The sequence below is a fragment of the Ranitomeya variabilis genome, chromosome 2 (assembly GCF_051348905.1).
Source record: "Ranitomeya variabilis isolate aRanVar5 chromosome 2, aRanVar5.hap1, whole genome shotgun sequence".
Lineage (NCBI taxonomy): Eukaryota > Metazoa > Chordata > Amphibia > Anura > Dendrobatidae > Ranitomeya > Ranitomeya variabilis.
This window is the reverse complement of record NC_135233.1, coordinates 525,686,583-525,704,330: the sequence shown is the minus strand read 5'-3', so window position 1 is coordinate 525,704,330 and position 17,748 is coordinate 525,686,583. Positions and strand designations below refer to the sequence as shown.

Genomic DNA, 17,748 nt, shown 5'->3' with positions numbered 1-17,748 from the left:
CACGGTAATCCTGCAAAGTGCTAGCAACAGGTTCGTCAAGTTCTAATTGTTGTCGCTCTTTTGCCAGGATGTAATTGTGCGTAACACACGCTTTGAAAACATCAATGGTCTCAATTTTTAGATTGATTGGTGTTCCGAAAATACGCCATTTAGATGCCAGCAAACCAAAGTTCTTCGTGCCCTTGTCAGTCGTTCGTTGAAAATTTGGTGTGATTCAACTCCTGACTTGAGTACGGTTTTAGGAGGTTGGCATACATTTAAAAGGAAAAAGACAAAAAAACGGCACTGTCTGAACAAAACCAAGGCCGCTCCACTCCTGGAGCCAGGTGTTAATCAACAGTCATTATACTGCCAGCCACATATGCTCAGATCGGGTGCTCTTCAGAATGAAGCAGACGATTCCAATAGTACATGCAAGAAAAAAGAAGGCACTCACCGATCTAAAAGTTGGCAATCTTTATTCAATCTTTATATAAAAACTTCATGGCCGGGGGAGTGAGGAAAGGAGCTCATGCGAGCAGGAGCAAACGACGGCCGTTTCGCACTGTGCTTGCGCTTCTACGGGTCAGCATGTGTGAAGGCATGGAAGGGAAAGGAAATATACCAGCCACAATACACTCCCCCTCCCGTCCAGCCCCTCCCACACCACCAGAAATACAAAACATTAAAATATGCACAATTAAAAACAAAATCCTTACACGTCATCCCGAGCGTCCATAACGACAGTGAGAAACATCAATACTACACTCACTCCTGCCTAATCAACAAAGAAAAAGAAAAAAAAAAATTGTTCCTTTCTCTGACCAGGCAGTGTGGTGAGGTTTATTCATTCACATTTAAATACCTGTATGCGCTCAAATACTACATCACCCACCTGCGCACATACTATGGTCATACGTTGTAAAACGACAACCGGACATACTAGCTGTTTTACTTACTGCAGGAACATCGCCATATCTACCATATTGAAGCCCAGTGGACCCATTGCGTCAGTGCGCATGATCCACCTAGCTTCCCTTTTCAGCAACAGATTATCCAGATTCCCTCCTTGGGCTGGTAAGTTCACTTTCTCCATCCCTGCAAACATCAATACATTAAGGTTTCCATTATGCTTCTCCTTAATATGCGAGATCAATCTTGTGACTCCCTTCCCCGATGCTATTGATTTACAATGTTCCCGGAACCTAACATACAACGGGCGTATCGTTTTTCCTATGTAATAGTATTTGCACAGGCAAAACACTACATATACCACATGATCTGTCTTACAGGTTATAAATTCAGTCACTAGATGATCTACTGTCCCCATCCGCAAAACCCGTTCTGTGACATGTCGCTTACAGAAAGGGCAATGTTTGTAGTTACCTTTAGGGATGCCAGCACCAAGCCAGTTTCCGTCTCGTTTCAGAATGTGATTTCTTACTAACTTATCCTTTAGTCTAGGGAGCAGCACTACTTTATCCCCTTTATTGGCTGATGTCACTACAGTATCCTCCCAAGTACTTATTTCTCGCATCGCCTCCTTCTCTACCGCGGTAAGGTTAGGGGGAGCTCTTTGATATATCAAGGCTTCTACATCCCTAATTACTTGCGCTTCAAAAACGTCAATCAAATTCCCCGGAGATATGGGTGGCATATAATTCGATGGTACTTCCCCTCCCCCCCCCCCCTTCCAAAAAAAAAAAAAAAAAGGGGGTTACGCCCTCAGCACTAGAGTTTGCATACCTACTGCATTGTAAATCAATAGCATCGGGGAAGGGAGTCCCAAGATTGATCTCGCATATTAAGGAGAAGCATAATGGAAACCCTAATGTATTGATTGTTTGCACGGATTGAGAAAGTGAACCTACCAGCCCAAGGAGGGAATCTGGATAATCTGTTGCTGAAAAAGGAAACCAAAGTTAGGTGGTTGGTGTAGTATTTGAGCGAGCGCATACAGGTATTTAAATGTGAATGAATAAACCTCACTCCTGCCTGGTCACAGAGAAAGGACATTTTTTTTTTCTTTTTCTTTGTTGATTAGGCAGGAGTGAGTGTAGTATTGATGTTTCTCACTGTCGTTATGGACGCTCGGGATGACGTGTAAGGATTTTGTTTTTAATTATGCATATTTTAATGTTTGGTATTTCTGGTGGTGTGGGAGGGGCTGGACGGGAGGGGGAGTGTATTGTGGCCGGTATATTTTTTTTTCCCTTCCATGCCTTCACACATGCTGACCCGTAGAAGCGCAAGCACAGCGCGAAACGGCCGTCGTTTGCTCCTACTCGCATGAGCTCCTTTCCTCACTCCCCCGGCCATGAAGTTTTTATATGAAGATTGAATAAAGATTGCCAACTTTTAGATTGGCGAGTGCCTTCTTTTTTTTTTGCATGTACTATACATTTAAAAGGCCTCATCTCCAACTACAACAAGGAAAAAGCCAATTTCAAGGACAAATCCAGATTCCGACAGAAGCTCTCCATGCCAAGATTCATCTTGCAGCACTATACAGCAGCAAAAAGATGAGGATTTCATCTGTGTAGGGTTTACATACAGAATCCCCATGAGACGCGCCCATTGCGTGTGTCTTGTGTAAAGAAAATTCTCCTGGAAATATCGAAAGCATGCGCTAAAAAACACAAATGCATGCCAAAACGCATACAAAAGCAGCGTTTTTTTGGCGTGAGTAACCATGCGTTTGCAAGAGTTTTCGCATACAGATGAAATGCTGCGCACACATACGCTAATGAGTGCTTAGCCCAAGATACACTTTTTCCCCAAAATTTTGCGTCTTATAGTTGGAATACAATTACAAATACCATGGCGACGGTCCCAGTCCGACGCTGCACCCTCCCTTCTCAGGCTGGTGCGGCGGTGCTCTGTGGGACGGCGGCGGGGCTCTGTCGAAATTTCATGAATGCCCGGAGGCCCGTGCAGATCCATTCCTGCGATGCGGAGGTAGGAATGGATCTGCGTGGGCCTTTGGGCATTCACAAAATGCCGTCCCACAGAGCACCTGTCGCAAAATGCCGGCGGAGCCGCGCCACACCACAGAGCAGCACCACTGCACCAGCCTGGGATGGGATTTCCCAGAGACAACCACACCAGCCTGAACCACCGAACAACTCCTGTGACCACTCCTCCACCTGTGCCAAAACCCCTCCCCGGTAAGCTGAATTCAGACTAAGACGGACCCCCCCCCCATTTGACACTTTTCCCCCCCAATTTTCCTTCTGAAAATTTGTGGTGCGTCTTTTGGTCCGGTGCGTCCTATAGTCTGAAAAATATGGTAGTAATGCCATTAGCAGTGAGGTAAGGATTGCTTATACAATCTACAGTAGAATGTAGCACACCTAAGGCTATGGGCACAGGTTTGGATTATGCAGCAGATTTTTAAAATATAAGCATTTTTGCTGAATTTTTTATGCTTTTCTATCTAATTCATTTGAATGGGCGAAAAATACTGAAAAGAACTGACATGCCGCAGACTTGGGAAAAAACGTTTTAATGGCTCATATATGCAGGCGAAAAACTAAGCAGCATGTGCACGAGAGTCCAGAAATATTAACTTTTCTAGTACAATAAAATGCTGCTTTGTGAAAAAGCCCTTAGTGATAAACAGGAAGCATAAGACCAAACTGGTGTGGTTATGACGTACTCTGTTTCTGTAAACCTGCATATTGTCCATGGACCCAAAGCAGAGAGAAGCCGCAGCTGCACCTCCCCCCCATTATGAAGGTCTACATTTATTTCCTTTTTTAAATTGGCTCTGTAGCTTTGCAGACATGTACAGGGAATGCAGGTAGGAAAGTAGCTGAAATGTGAGCAGTATCACTTCTCCCCAAAGACACATTACATACACACGTGGTCAAAATTGTTGGCACCCCTCATTTAATGACAGAAAAACTCACAATGGTCACAGAAATAGCTTGAATTTGACACAATTTTGACCATATGTGTAGCTTCATATAACTGCATGCTACAAAAAAAATGCAATTCAATTGGGCCAATCAAGTAACATTTTTAATCTGTACCTTCAGAGAGGAAGCCTCGAAGATACAGGTGTCAAATATTGAAGCTCATTTAGTGATTAAATAATAGGCCCATCCAAGATTGCAGAGATAATGTTATGGACCCCGCGCCATAAGCTCAGTTGGCCTCTGCATTGAAAACCAGAGCCAACTCATAACAAAACCTTGGGATAGATTTAAAGGGGTCCTCTGGTTGTCCTGGCGATAGGTGATAACTTATTGATCAGTGCGAATCCAATGCTGTGAATGGGGCTCCTTTATCCCTGCTATAATGGAAGGGCAGTGCGCATACCGGTACTTAACCGCTGCTCCATTCACTCCCTATGGGGCTTCCAAGCAATAAATAAATATATATATATATATATATATATATATATATATATATATATATATATATATATATATATATATATATATATATATATATAATTGTCTAAGGGGTACTTCCGTCTTTCTGTCGGCAACTTCCGTCACAGATATTCATTCGCTGATTGGTCTCGCCAGCTGCCTGTCATGGCTGCCGCGACCAATCAGCGACGGGCACAGTCCGATTAGTCCCTCCCTACTCCCCTGCAGTCACTGCCCGGCGCCCGCTCCATACTCCCCGCAGTGACTGCTCACAGGGTTAATGCCAGCGGTAACGGACCACGTTATGCAGCGGGTAACTCACTCAGTTACCGCCGCTATTAACCCTGTGTGACCAAGTTTTTACTATTGAGGCTGCCTATGCAGCCTCAATAGTAAAAACATCTAATGTTAAAAAAAAAAAAAAAAACAACAACAAATCATTATATACTCACCTTCCGCCGCTCCGGTGACCGGTCCATGCAAGCAGCAGATTCCGGTGCTAAGGTTGGTGTGCGACAAGGACCTGCCATGACGTCACGGTCATGTGACCGCGACGTCATCACAGGCCCTGCGCGAGAAGGACCTGCCATGACGTCACAGTCATGTGACCGCGACATCATCACACCCTCGGACCGGAAGCTGCTGCCTGAACCGAACACAGGCGACAGAACTACAAGGGGCCCCTTAGAAGGTGAGTATATCTTTATTTTTTAACTGGTGACATATGTGGCTGGGCAATATACTACGTGGCTGGGCAATATACTACGTGGCTGTGCTGTATACTACGTCGCTGTGCAATATACTACGTGGCTCTGTGCTGTATACTACATCACTGGGCAATATACTACGTCACTGGGCACGTCACTGGGCAATATACTACGTCACTGGGCAATATACTACGTGGCTGTATACTACGTGGCTCTGTGCTGTATACTACATCACTGGACAATATACTACGTCACTGGGCACGTCACTGGGCAATATACTACGTCACTGGGCAATATACTACGTGGCTGTATACTACGTGGCTCTGTGCTGTATACTACGTCACTGGGCAACATACTACGTGGCTGGGCAATATACTACGTGACTGGGCAATATACTACGTGGCTCTGTGCTGTATACTACGTCACTGGGCAATATACTACGTGGCTCTGGGCAATATACTACGTGGCTCTGGGCAATATACTACGTGGCTCTGGGCAATATACTACGTCACTGTGCAATATACTACGTCGCTGTGCAATATACTACGTGGCTGGGCAATATACTACGTGGCTGTATACTACGTTGCTGGGCAATATACTACATGGCTCTGTGCTGTATACTATGTCGCTGGGCAATATACTACGTGGCTTTGTGCTGTATGCTACGTGGCTGGGCAATATACTACGTCGCTGGGCAATATACTATGTGGCTCTGTGCTGTATACTACGTAACTGGGCAATATACTACGTGGCTGGGCAGTATACTACGTGGCTGGGCAATATACTACGTGGCTGGGCAATATACTACGTGGCTGGGCAATATACTACGTGGCTCTGTGCTGTATACTACGTCACTGGGCAATATACTACATCACTGGGCAATATACTACGTGGCTGTATACGTCGCTGTGCAATATACTACGTGGCTCTGTGCTGTATACTACGTAACTGGGCAATATACTACATCACTGGGCAATATACTACGTGGCTGTATACGTCGCTGTGCAATATACTACGTGGCTCTGTGCTGTATACTACGTAACTGGGCAATATACTATGTCACTGGGCAATATACTACGTCACTGGGCAATATACTACATCACTGGGCAATATACTACGTGGACATGCATATTCTAGAATACCCGATTCGTTAGAATCGGGCCACCATCTAGTGTGACCATATTTTCCAACAGCCTCGTAGAGTAAAAAGGTGGTCCGGTACCTGACCAGCGACACCACTTCATAACTAGGATAAAAATCCTCTGAGCCATCATGGACACCCACAGATCAGCAAGTTACACCCAATCCTGCGGAAGACCCCTTTAACTGTACATTACAAAGGGTGAAGTCAACACTAATAATCTATAAAAGTTTATATGCTGCATTATTCCCTCAATCACACGCAGATCTTTTCTGCCATTATGTTTTTAAACCCCAGTCAACACTTATTGGACTGGATACTGGTGCCGATCTTTGGTGCAGAAGCCACATCGAAAATCTACAGCAATTCTGCAGTATGTGAACACACACTTACATGACAGAGAATCTATGCCTACAAATGCCCATGCTGCAATTACTCATAAGCAGTGTATAAATATTAAAAAATGCACATAAAAACATGATGCCAATATTTCCATGCATGATAACCATTAGTAGACATTGCGCAAAAAAAGAAAAGAAAATACAAAAAAGAAAAATGCAATATATAATCAGCTTAATTTGTGTTGTAAGCATGTGAGGCTGGAAATTAAAATCACACAAGAAGCAAAGGTCTCATTATGTCAATTTTGATTTGGCCACAGAAAAAAAATGTGTAAACCTGAAATAACAGAATGTCATTTTTTGTCTCTCTACCGCTGCGAAAACAACATTCTTGATCAACACCTAAATTAAATTACTTTACCTCTCTCCATTACTGAAAGCACTCTGGGAACACATCCTGTCATTACCAAGTGGGGTGCTGACTTCTATAGCACTGTGACATTGTACACAAAACAATATACACAATTTGGACTACTTTACGCTCGCTGGGATAACAGCAGGGCAGTAGGTAAGCACCAGCCGAGAGAGAACTTTGACCAAAGAAACATTTTAATTGCCAAAAGCCCATTAAACATCTTGGGAGACCGTTTGTCTGCTCTTATAGTCGGATGGATTTCTGCTTCATTTCATCATATACAAAAGGGACACAATTATAGGTCTAATTTAAGCGCACCTGCATTATTTCAAATCAGATGTATATAGATTTAAATATATATATAAGAAAAGCCAGGTTTGACTTCTCAGTGTGAGCAGTCAAATCTGGTGAGTAGTCCAAACTTTCCGTACTGGGGTCTTTTTTTTTTTTTACAGCTTTGGAATAAAGTGTGTTGCTTGTCAGCTCTACAAAACATAGCAACCATGAATGTCCCTGAATGACTAGCTCTTTATTTGGAAATGGCGCTCCTTTTGTCTTTGTGCTGTACTTGGGATTGCTTCAGATTTGCAACAATCAGTAGGCAAAAAAAACAGACATGTCCTACTTTACTCAGTGTTGTAGATCAAACTCATCAATAAACGGATAACAGTCACCTGTGTGCTTATGGGTGCTAAAAGCTAAGAAATGGTTTTTATCTCCATACACCAGAAGAAAGGATCCAACAAAAAATGGGAATAAAATTTACCAAAAAGTGGTCCTTTACACAAACACACACACCCTTGCCCCCAGAAAACACATTTTTTCAAGGATGAGAAAAACCCTCATATTTCACACATCTTTGGAGACAAGGACAGTACTCAGGGTGGTGGACCAGCCATGTGTTATAGATGGGACATCACGCAGCCATGTCAAGAAACACAAGAGGGGAGCAAAGGAGTAGGGGCTTATATATAAGTGCTACCAATTTTGTTAGATTCCCTTTAAACTTCTAGAATTTGACCAATTTAGAAACCCTGGCTGCTTTTGCTTTAATATGTCACCCCCTGGACAAATAATTTAAGCTATTACTATGGGCATACAGGTAATACAATGGTTAGACCAGTCTTACCTGTATGCCTCATAGATGGCGGTCTAGATGTTGGGAAAAGCAGCTTTAATGTTATATGTTAATGATTTCTTCCAGGCTCCGGGGCGCGCAGTGCCTCATCTCCTCATTACAATACCACCCCCCTCCCATGTACATCACACTGCCATGTGCAGTTGCGGCGCCGTAATCCAGTGCATGAGCCGTGCACTTGTGCAGTTATGGGTATCTTATCCGCCCTTCTATGGGAAGAGTCTTCATCGATTTTCTACGCAGCCAAGTCACTGTGCAGCAGCAGAGACCCTCCGGCGCCTGCACAGATCAATGAAGAGCCCATAGCAATCGCTTAAAATAGTCCAGAGGGTGACAGATTACCTGTATCTGCACTTTCAAAGAACAATTGACACGTGAAAGCTATGTGATATTCAGGTGTTATTTATTACTCAATAGCCTTCAGCTCAGGCACGAGCCATGGCGATTTGGATGAAGGCTCTATAGAAGATCCATCTTGTGCAAGCCTAGATAGTGGCGGCAAATACACTGGTGGACCTATCTTAATTGTATCAAGGTTGCTGGTCTTCCTCTTCGCGTTGTTCCTTCTATTCTTCCGACCATGACCTGCTCCAGTTACCACAGAAAAGACCATACTATGTACGAGCTGTGCCTTCATCACCAGTGAAATGTTTATCAATTTTGTAAACTTTCTTCAGCACCTTCATTGTTGACTTGCCCACAACCATTCTCCTACTGACTTCCAGTGTCCTTGCTGCATCTGGAGTGATCATTGATCTGAGCAGGCTGAAGTCCTTTACAACTTCCAGTTTGTCACCATCCATCCGCCGTCAGATGTTGAGACCACACCAACACACTGCCCATATACAGTCATTGATGAGACCCAACCAACTGCTGAATGGCAGAGCAGAAGGGCTGAGCTGAGTGCATGTCTGAGGGCAGGCTAAAGGTACCGTCACATTTAGCGACGCTGCAGCGATCTAGACAACGATGCCGATCGCTGCAGTGTCGCTGTGTGGTCGCTGGAGAGCTGTCACACAGACAGCTCTCCAGCGACCAACGATGCCGAAGTCCCCGGGTAACCAGGGTAAAGCGCAGGGCCGCGCTTGGTAACCCGATATTTACCCTGGTTACCAGTGTAAATGTAAAAAAAACAAACACTACATACTCACATTCCGATGTCTGTCGCGTCCCCCGGCGTTCTGCTTCCCTGCACTGTAAGCGCCGGCCCTAAAGCAGAGCGGTGACGTCACCGCTGTGCTTTGCTTTACGGCCGGCCGGCGCTGACACAGTGCGCTTAGTAACCCGATGTTTACCCTGGTTACCAGTGAAGACATCGCTGAATCAGAGTCACACACGTCGACTCAGCGATGTCTGCGGGAGATCCAGCGACGAAATAAGGTGCTGGCCTTCTAGCTCCGACCAACGATGTCACAGCAGGATCCAGATCGCTGCTGCATGTCAAACACAACGATATCGCTATCCAGGACGCTGCAACGTCACGGATCGCTAGCGATATCGTTGTTAAGTTGTTCAGTGTGAAGATACCTTAACTACAACGTCTGGGAGCCAGTATCCAATATTGGGGGAGAAAACCCGCAAGGTTACATTTCTATATGCCAAAACGTTTCCAGCGAGTCTTGGCCCAAGTCATTCTAACAGGTGTGGCACACAAAAAGTGTAAAAGCACTTTCTTACAGAACACTATACATCCATCAGGAGAACTTACCAATATATTCATCTTCATCCACAAACCCGTCTCCATTCTTGTCAATGTCTTCTAGGGTTTCCTGCAAAAGCACAAAAAGCACATTGTACATCAGTCATACAATTCATGCTGCTAGAAACGTTTCCTGAACTTACGGTAATTGTTCCTGGTCTTTATACAAAGTCTCTGCCACAGATGTACAAAAAACAGTTCATCCTAGTTGTCAGAGCCTCGCTGAACATTTATTAATGGTCTAGCAGAAGGGCAACACATGCTGCAAGACCCCATACATGGATTATTCTTCTGCAAATTCTCACACATCTTTGTGTTGTGTCTTTCCTCTATTATTCCTATTAGAAACGTCTGCGTAAATTGATAACTGGGTGTTACTAGTTGGAGGCTTGTCACTGCACAGTCTGATATTCTCCAAGCAGTCCTAACAGTGTAAGAACCGCTTCAGACATCTGTGCAACTCAGCCCAAGCAAGGACAGGTCGTGGTGGTCCCAACCAGAGTCACAGCCTAATAGCAATATGGCCACTCTGTGCTTTAAAGTCTGTGCTCAGACCGATTTGCATAGATGTTTGAAGCAGCCCCTGGACTAGGGTAGGAACACGCCATTACTCATTATAGACATAAAATCCTGGCAAGAATAATGTGGACAGCAAAACACAGAAGAGATTAGAAATGGTTATTTAATGAGGACTATAAATATTTACAGTCATGGCCGAAAGTGTTGGCACCCTTGAAATCATTCCAGAAAATTAAGTATTCTTCCAAGAAAATTATTGCAAAAACATGTGTTGACATACACGTTTATTTCCTTGGTCAGTATTGGAACAACACAAAAAAAACAAAACAAAACACCACACAGAATACTGTATTTTTCGGATTATAAGACGCACCTTTTCCCCCTAAATTTGGGGGGAAAATCGGGGTGCATCTTAGAATGCGGATATACAATACCGGCTGCGATGGAGCAGGGTGCCAGCAGGAGGCGGCAAGAGTGGAGCATTGTTGCAGGCCGCAGGTTGGGATGAGGGGGTGTTCGGTGCTGTGCGGGCTCTGCTGACATTTTGTGAAAGCCCAGAGCCCCTGCACTTACATGGTTTACTATGCGGTGGACTCCGGGAAAATGGCTGCCGAGGGCGGCACATGCACAGATAGAGATCTCGGCACCAAGATCTCTGGAGATGGACTTGTAAACTTAAAAAGGAACCGGTCACCAATTTTGCCATAGATCAACTGAAACTCTCACAGTCTGTGCTGCATTCCATAAACGGTTTATAACCCCCTGACTCCCCGTGTGTATGCTCAAAAACCTTTTGAAGTCAATACTGTGGCTCTGAGGCGTCCTTTCTGTGCTCTCTATTTATCCTCCTGGTTTCTGCTCACTGTCTTCGTGCTTTGATTGACGTGGATGGCACCTCCTGTGTCATCCACACGGCTGGGCGAAATTTGCAGAGAAATGGCTGTTTGCGCCTGCAAACTAGGTTTTACCCTACTGTGCGCATATACGCTTATGTTTTCAGCTCACAGTAGAGCAAAACATAGTGCGGAGGTGCAATATTTCACCCGGCAGTGTGGATGACACATGAGGTGTAATCCACGTCAAAGCAGGAGGACGGTGAGCAGCAACCGGGAGGAAGAAGAGAGCACAGAAAGGATGCCCATTTGACCAACAGGATTAACCCCTTAATGACCGCCAATACGTCTTAACTGACCTGAGATAGAAGGGAATAGCCTCCCCATACAGGTGACAACTCAGCAGCTGTTGGCTGTACACTATAGCTGACAACTTGCTGCATCAGCCTCGATCAGGGTAGTCACCGTCCATATCTATAACCCCATAGATGATTCTGCCAATAGTGACTACATCATGTAAATGGTTAACAGAGTGTGAGGGCTTCCTCTTTATCCCAAATTGTGCCCTCACATCATGATTGTGTGGTCCTGATGTTTGCCATGGCAATTCATGACCAAATAGCGGTCTTAGAGTCTGACAGCTGTAGTAACCTGTTCAGAAGTCAGCAACATTTTGGTGGTAAAAAATACATTTTCACTTCTGTTATGCCACTTTGCATTAATTCCTGAAAGTCGCCTGAAGGGTTAATAAACTACCTGACTGCAGTTTTTCAGTATGTCAGGGGGTGCTGTTTTTAAAATGGCATAATTTTGGGGGGTTTCTCAATATATGGGACCCCTAAAGTCACTTCAAACATGGATAGGCCCCTAAAAAAATAATTGTTCTAAATTTCCATGAAAAAATGAAAAATTACTGCTACATTTTTAAACCTCCTAAAACGCTAACAAAATAAAATATCATTTTACAAATGGTGCTGATGTAAAGCAGACATGTGGGAAATGTTATTTATTAATGTTTTCGTGTGGTATGACTATCTGAATTAAAGGGATAATCATGCAAAAGTTTGAAAATTGCTAATTTTTGAACATTTTTCTCAAATATCTGATATTTTTTATAAATAAACACAAAACATATCAACCTAAATTTACCATTATCAAAGTATAATGTGTCATGAAAAACCATCTCAAAATGACTGGGATTTGTTGAAGCCTTCCAGAGTTATTACCACATGAAATGACACTAATCAGATTTCAAAAATTTGGCTCCGTCACTAAGGGGTTAAAGTGTGGGAGAACTTCAAAACGTTTTTTGGGGGGTGAGACAGGAAGTTATAAACAGTTTATGGAATGCAGCACAGAAACTGAATAAGGTGATAGTTTTAGTTGATCTATGACAGGTTCCCTTTAACCCCTGAAGCTTTTTTCGGTTTTGCGTTTTTGGCTCCCCTCCTTCCCAGAGCCATAACTTATTTTTCCGTCAATATGGCCAGCTGACACGTTGCTATTTTTCAACAATTTTGGTTCTCAAGTCCTAAGACAGTTCTTTTCTTCTCATTCTTTTCTCCACGTTTAGTATGGCACACACAGACACACAATGCAAAAATTGAGTCACCTTCTCCCCTTTCTATCTGGTTTCAGGTAATTTTCATATTGCCGACACCTGTTACTTGCCACAGGTGAGTTTGAATGTACAACACATGTTTGAAACAAAGTTGTTTACCCACAATTTTTGTAAGTTGCCAACAATTTTGTCTCTCCCATTTTTGGGGTTGTGTGTGAAATGATGTCCAATTTGTCTTTTCTGTTTCTTGTGTTGTTCAAATACACAAAGGAAATAAACACGTGTAATTGCAATAATTTTCTAAGAGAAATACTTCATTTTCTGGAACAATTTCAAGGATGCCAACACTTTGGGCCATGACTGTACTAAAACAGACCTGTACGGAGAGCAAGACGGATGCTCATCACCGCCACACAAGAAGTGACTCTAAATGACCTGGCACTCTAAACTTTTAGGCAAACAAAGGCCCCAAGCAACAAATTTGCACAATTTAAACAAAGTTGTGTAGGGGAGCCGATGGCAAATCCAAACATCACAATCACGTAAAGGAAAGAAGAGTTCGGCGGATCACGGGTGCTGCAGCTGACAAAAGGTTTTTGCAAGTGGCAGGTGTAAAAAATAAAAAAAAAGCCTACAAATGATTGCAACGTGTTTCAGAGTAGAACCTACCGCTTCCCCAGGCATGTGATGATCAGATGACTGAGGTAGGAGTAAGTTCTACTCTAAAACGCAATGCAATAAATAAGTTTTTTTTGTTTTTTATACTTACTACCTGGATTAACCTCTGTCAGTGGCAGCGACCAGGATCCACCACACTCCAGTACAGTGGCCAGAGCAGCAGCCATGACTGGATTATGCATCACTATTCACGTAGTCGTGCTACGCAACCTAATCAGGTGAGCGACCGAACCCTCAAGCTCACCCTCACTTGTTTCCACCGCCTCTTGTTTTTTCTCCCTTTCTAATATCCCAATCACAGGAATGGATATAAAAAGGTCTTTAAGGTGCTCTCCATGACCACACAACTAATCTCTGACCCGCCTTACCTCAGAGGCAGGTCCAAGCCACTGATCACACACCGTCTATTCTAAGGACAAGGTCATCAGTGATCTAGCCTCAGAGAAACCCTTAACAATGTCTATTACTCTACTAAAGTGAAGTTGTTCGCTTTTGTACCTGCTCCTGGAACTATTCCTGGAAACACTGACCTAAAACTAAAGACCAAGGGTCAAAGCCTTAACTCTGTATTATAAGCCAGGAACGTGCTCGTACCAATATAACAATGTCCTTCATGTGCTCAAATTCTTCTGGGTGAAGAAAAGCAGTGAACTCTTCTCGATTTGCCTCAAGATCTCCATTGAGGTCAGCTTGTTTAAACCTCCTTTCATCCCGAGGAAGCATTTTCTTGAAGCTAAACTGCTCGGCTGCATCCTGGAACTCTTCAGGGTTTGCTGCACAGATATAGGGACACAAAAATTAATGCAATTATCAGAAATGTTCACTAACAAGCGCCATTATTTTAAAAGGGGTTTCTAGTCTTATTTAAAGACTGCAAGACCTTATGCTAACAGATTCATCTCTAGACATGCAAACAGATTTCTCGCTCAATCCTGACCACGTTCAAGATCGTTGCTTGCTGTTGATGAAAACATCCTACAAATGGCCATCGGAGTGGGAGGGTTGATCAGGATTACAAAACATGACCGTATTCTTCCTGTAATGGACCCACACCTGTTTATTAGTGGTGTCTGGTATTCCAGCTCAGCTCAATTGAATTAAGTATTGTAGACAATGGGGAAGCAGTTTTGGAAGAAAGTAGCCATGTTCTTGTATATCTGTACAATCCTTTAATCAATTACTTCTTTGCAATTTAAAGAGGACCTTTCAACAATTGTTGCAGGTTGAACTGGACACATGATGCAATAGTTGCTGCAGAATGGAATTTATTTATTTTTCAAATAAAAATTTTTCAAATTTTGCCTCTCTGTTGTAGAGTTATTATCAAACTATTTGGCATCTAATAAGTTAATGAAAAAGAGGATGTTAATAGGCAGTTTTCACTGGGTGTATGTACTTCTCCCTGTACGATGCTAACCAATCATAAGAACACACCCTTACCATAGCTTAGAGCAGGTTTCTCAGTGTTAGATGTAAGGATACAGCTCTGACCTCCTGGTCTAACCCCCTGCATGATTAGAAAGTGCAGCTGAGTTTTGCAGTGTCATATTACAAACCCTTCTGCTATCTCCTGATTTTTGAGTGTGTCAGCATCACACTAACCCTGCAGCGGGATCAGGGCTGTCATTACAGCTCTCACAGGAGTCACTTGCCTGAAATACGCCTCAGTGAGGTGTAATGCCAGCCTGCTCTGATGTCTCTGCAGATGTATTACAAGTTGGGCACGACAGACATAAGTGTGATTACTGATACATATCTAGACAGGCAGTGTGGGAGTATAGCAGAGGTGACCGCGCTACGCGATGAGAGCTGATAAAAGGGTTTGTGATAGGACATCGCCAAACTTAGCTGTTGCCTTTCCTTCCACTGGGACCTCTTCTGAAAAAGGTTAGTGATCTGTACTTTCTAATCATGTAGGAGATTAGACCAAGAGAGCAGAGCTGTAGTCTTACATCTCACATACTAACAAATATGCCCTACACTATTGTGGCAGCATGTGTTTCTTTCCTTTGAGTGTTGCTGCCTGCTTATGATTAGTGGGTATTTAAGAGGAAGAATTAGTACATGCCCCCAGTGAAAAACTGACGAATCCAGGTACGTATTAACTCATTAGCAGACAAATACTTTGATTGCTAATATTTCCACCATGGGGAGGTGGAAAAAAAAATTATATTTCTCTCCACAGCCACTATTACATTGTGTGCCAGTTCAACATGAAAAATTTTGTGAAAAGACCTTTTAATAAAAACAATGTTGGGAAGGTTAGGGGATGATATGCAGGAGTCGGCAGTATATACTGCAGACATCCTGCTCTAATGGCCAGGATTGTAGATGGCCAGGGTAGAATGCCACTGTAAATGCTAACTGCATCATACAAGTGGTTTTACAGAGGGAGCTGAATCCCTCCAGTCACCCTCTCCAGCAATATGTGATTGGGTGGAGATCAGATGCCATCACAGCCAGGGGCCTAATAATGACCCCCATGCCGGCCAATGAGGGAGAGGTGCCAAGGAATGGCATATCAGTGGTAGTGTTAATACAAAGCAATACTGAGGCATTTCAGTGTTTCAAATGAGTAATCAGAGGATCACATGTTCAAGTTCCTTTGATACTTCAACCCAATGCAAATTGCACTTTGTTTGTTCATGAAGTCTTAAAAAAATGTAATAAAAATCTTATGAAAAAGTCTTCAAATATACCCAAAAATCACATCAAAGAGAACTACAAGTCACCCAGCACACAAAAATCCATCACACAACTCCAGCTATGGAAAAATAAAAATATTATGGATTTTTAAAAACCGTCACACAAAACACATTTTTTTTTAGATAAAGAGTTTTTATTGGGCAAAAGTACAAAGTCATAAAAAAATACTGTCACAAACAATAAAAAATATGTCAAAAAGGGAACACCATAAAAGCCAAACCCACAAACTAATGGCAATATAATTGAGTTTTCTCCACTCTTACATCCCTTAAAAAACAATTAAAATTATACAATGCAGTACATGTACTTCAAAATGGAAAAAAAAAAAAAATCACTAACACCGCTAGAGTGACAAAAAAAAAGACAAAAAAAAAACAAAAAAACATGAATATTGAAATTTTGGGATAAAATAACAAAAATAAAAATATAAATATCACCAAAATTGGTTTTCTTTAAAACAAAACAAAACAAAAAAAATAATGACAGCTCCTTCAACACTACCCAATATATTAGTAAATCAGCGGCAGAATACATACAATAAGCAACTTACCCAAGTAATACCCATATGTGGCCTGCTTGTACTCTTCCCAGGATATGTGGTTATCATTATTGACGTCATAGTCCTTCCATACTCGAGCCACATTTTCATAGACGTATCTTTTCTGGACCCGCTTAATCCAGGCCGTCAGCTCCTCAGTGCTAATTAGCCCATTACTGTCGCTGTCAATCCTGTCAACTATATTGCTAGGAACAAAAATATGATTTATAAGTATGAAGATTTATTTGGTTTCTATAAATGTTTCCACTCTGAAGTCCCCATGGGCCAACATTTCCAGGGCCTTTTTTTATTATTATTTAAATACCGGTACATGTTTTTTGGTAAAAAATATTTTTTTTAAAATTGTGTTGCATTAAAAATTCTGCACCATTTGCAATCTGGAGGCTTCATGTTGTACTGTCTATTGCCGGGTGCAGAATGAGTAAACTGAGAATCCATCAGGGAGCTCAGTCAGCTCAACTTTCATTTGGCAATAAACCAGCTTGGAAGGAACATTACAGTGCTAAACTTCACAAGAGCTCACTCTTAACTTCTGTACCTAGTAATAGGCAATGCAACACACAAGCTATACAATGCAAAAAATGCCACATTTTTTACTTAAAAATTTTCATTGGGCTACAAATACATGGAAAAAAAAAAAATTCACCCCCAAATCCTTAATGCTATTTTATGTATACACTTCTGTCACGAGCACGATACCTCATAAATGTTCTTGTGCAAGATGTAAAAGAATATGGAGTATTGTGCTAATTGTGTGGACCTGTACTGTACCATTATTTTTTTCACGCTGAACAATGGATGGGGAAAAATAAATACATACCGTATTTATGGTTTTGCTCATCCAGCCTCACAGAAAAAGAAAATAAAAAGAGATAAAAAAGTTGCATGTACCCAAAAATGGCACCAATGAATAGTACAGTCAGTCCAGAAAAAAAAAAACCAATCCTTCCAACAGCATGGTCCATGGTATAATAAAAAAAGCCTATTGGGTCTGTAATATGGCAACTGCCCCCACACCCATTTATTTGTGTGCGTGAAAGTAATAACACAAAAACCAAGAAACAGGATATTGTCATTATCACAGTGAACTGTA

The 17,748-nt window shown here is 42.4% G+C and overlaps 1 protein-coding gene across 5 annotated transcripts in view; it reads right to left on the bottom strand.

Moving 5' to 3' along the window:
- Positions 1-17,748, bottom strand: part of RCN1 (reticulocalbin 1) — a 70,869-nt gene that overhangs the window by 31,072 nt on the left and 22,049 nt on the right. For all 5 annotated transcript variants that reach the window (XM_077288080.1, XM_077288083.1, XM_077288081.1 and 2 more), the window contains exons 3-5: positions 16,647-16,840; positions 13,985-14,163; positions 9,809-9,869 (exon numbers count right to left, since the gene is read on the bottom strand). In XM_077288080.1, coding sequence (XP_077144195.1) covers positions 9,809-9,869; positions 13,985-14,163; positions 16,647-16,840 — 434 coding nt within the window. The remainder of the gene's footprint in view (positions 1-9,808; positions 9,870-13,984; positions 14,164-16,646; positions 16,841-17,748) is intronic.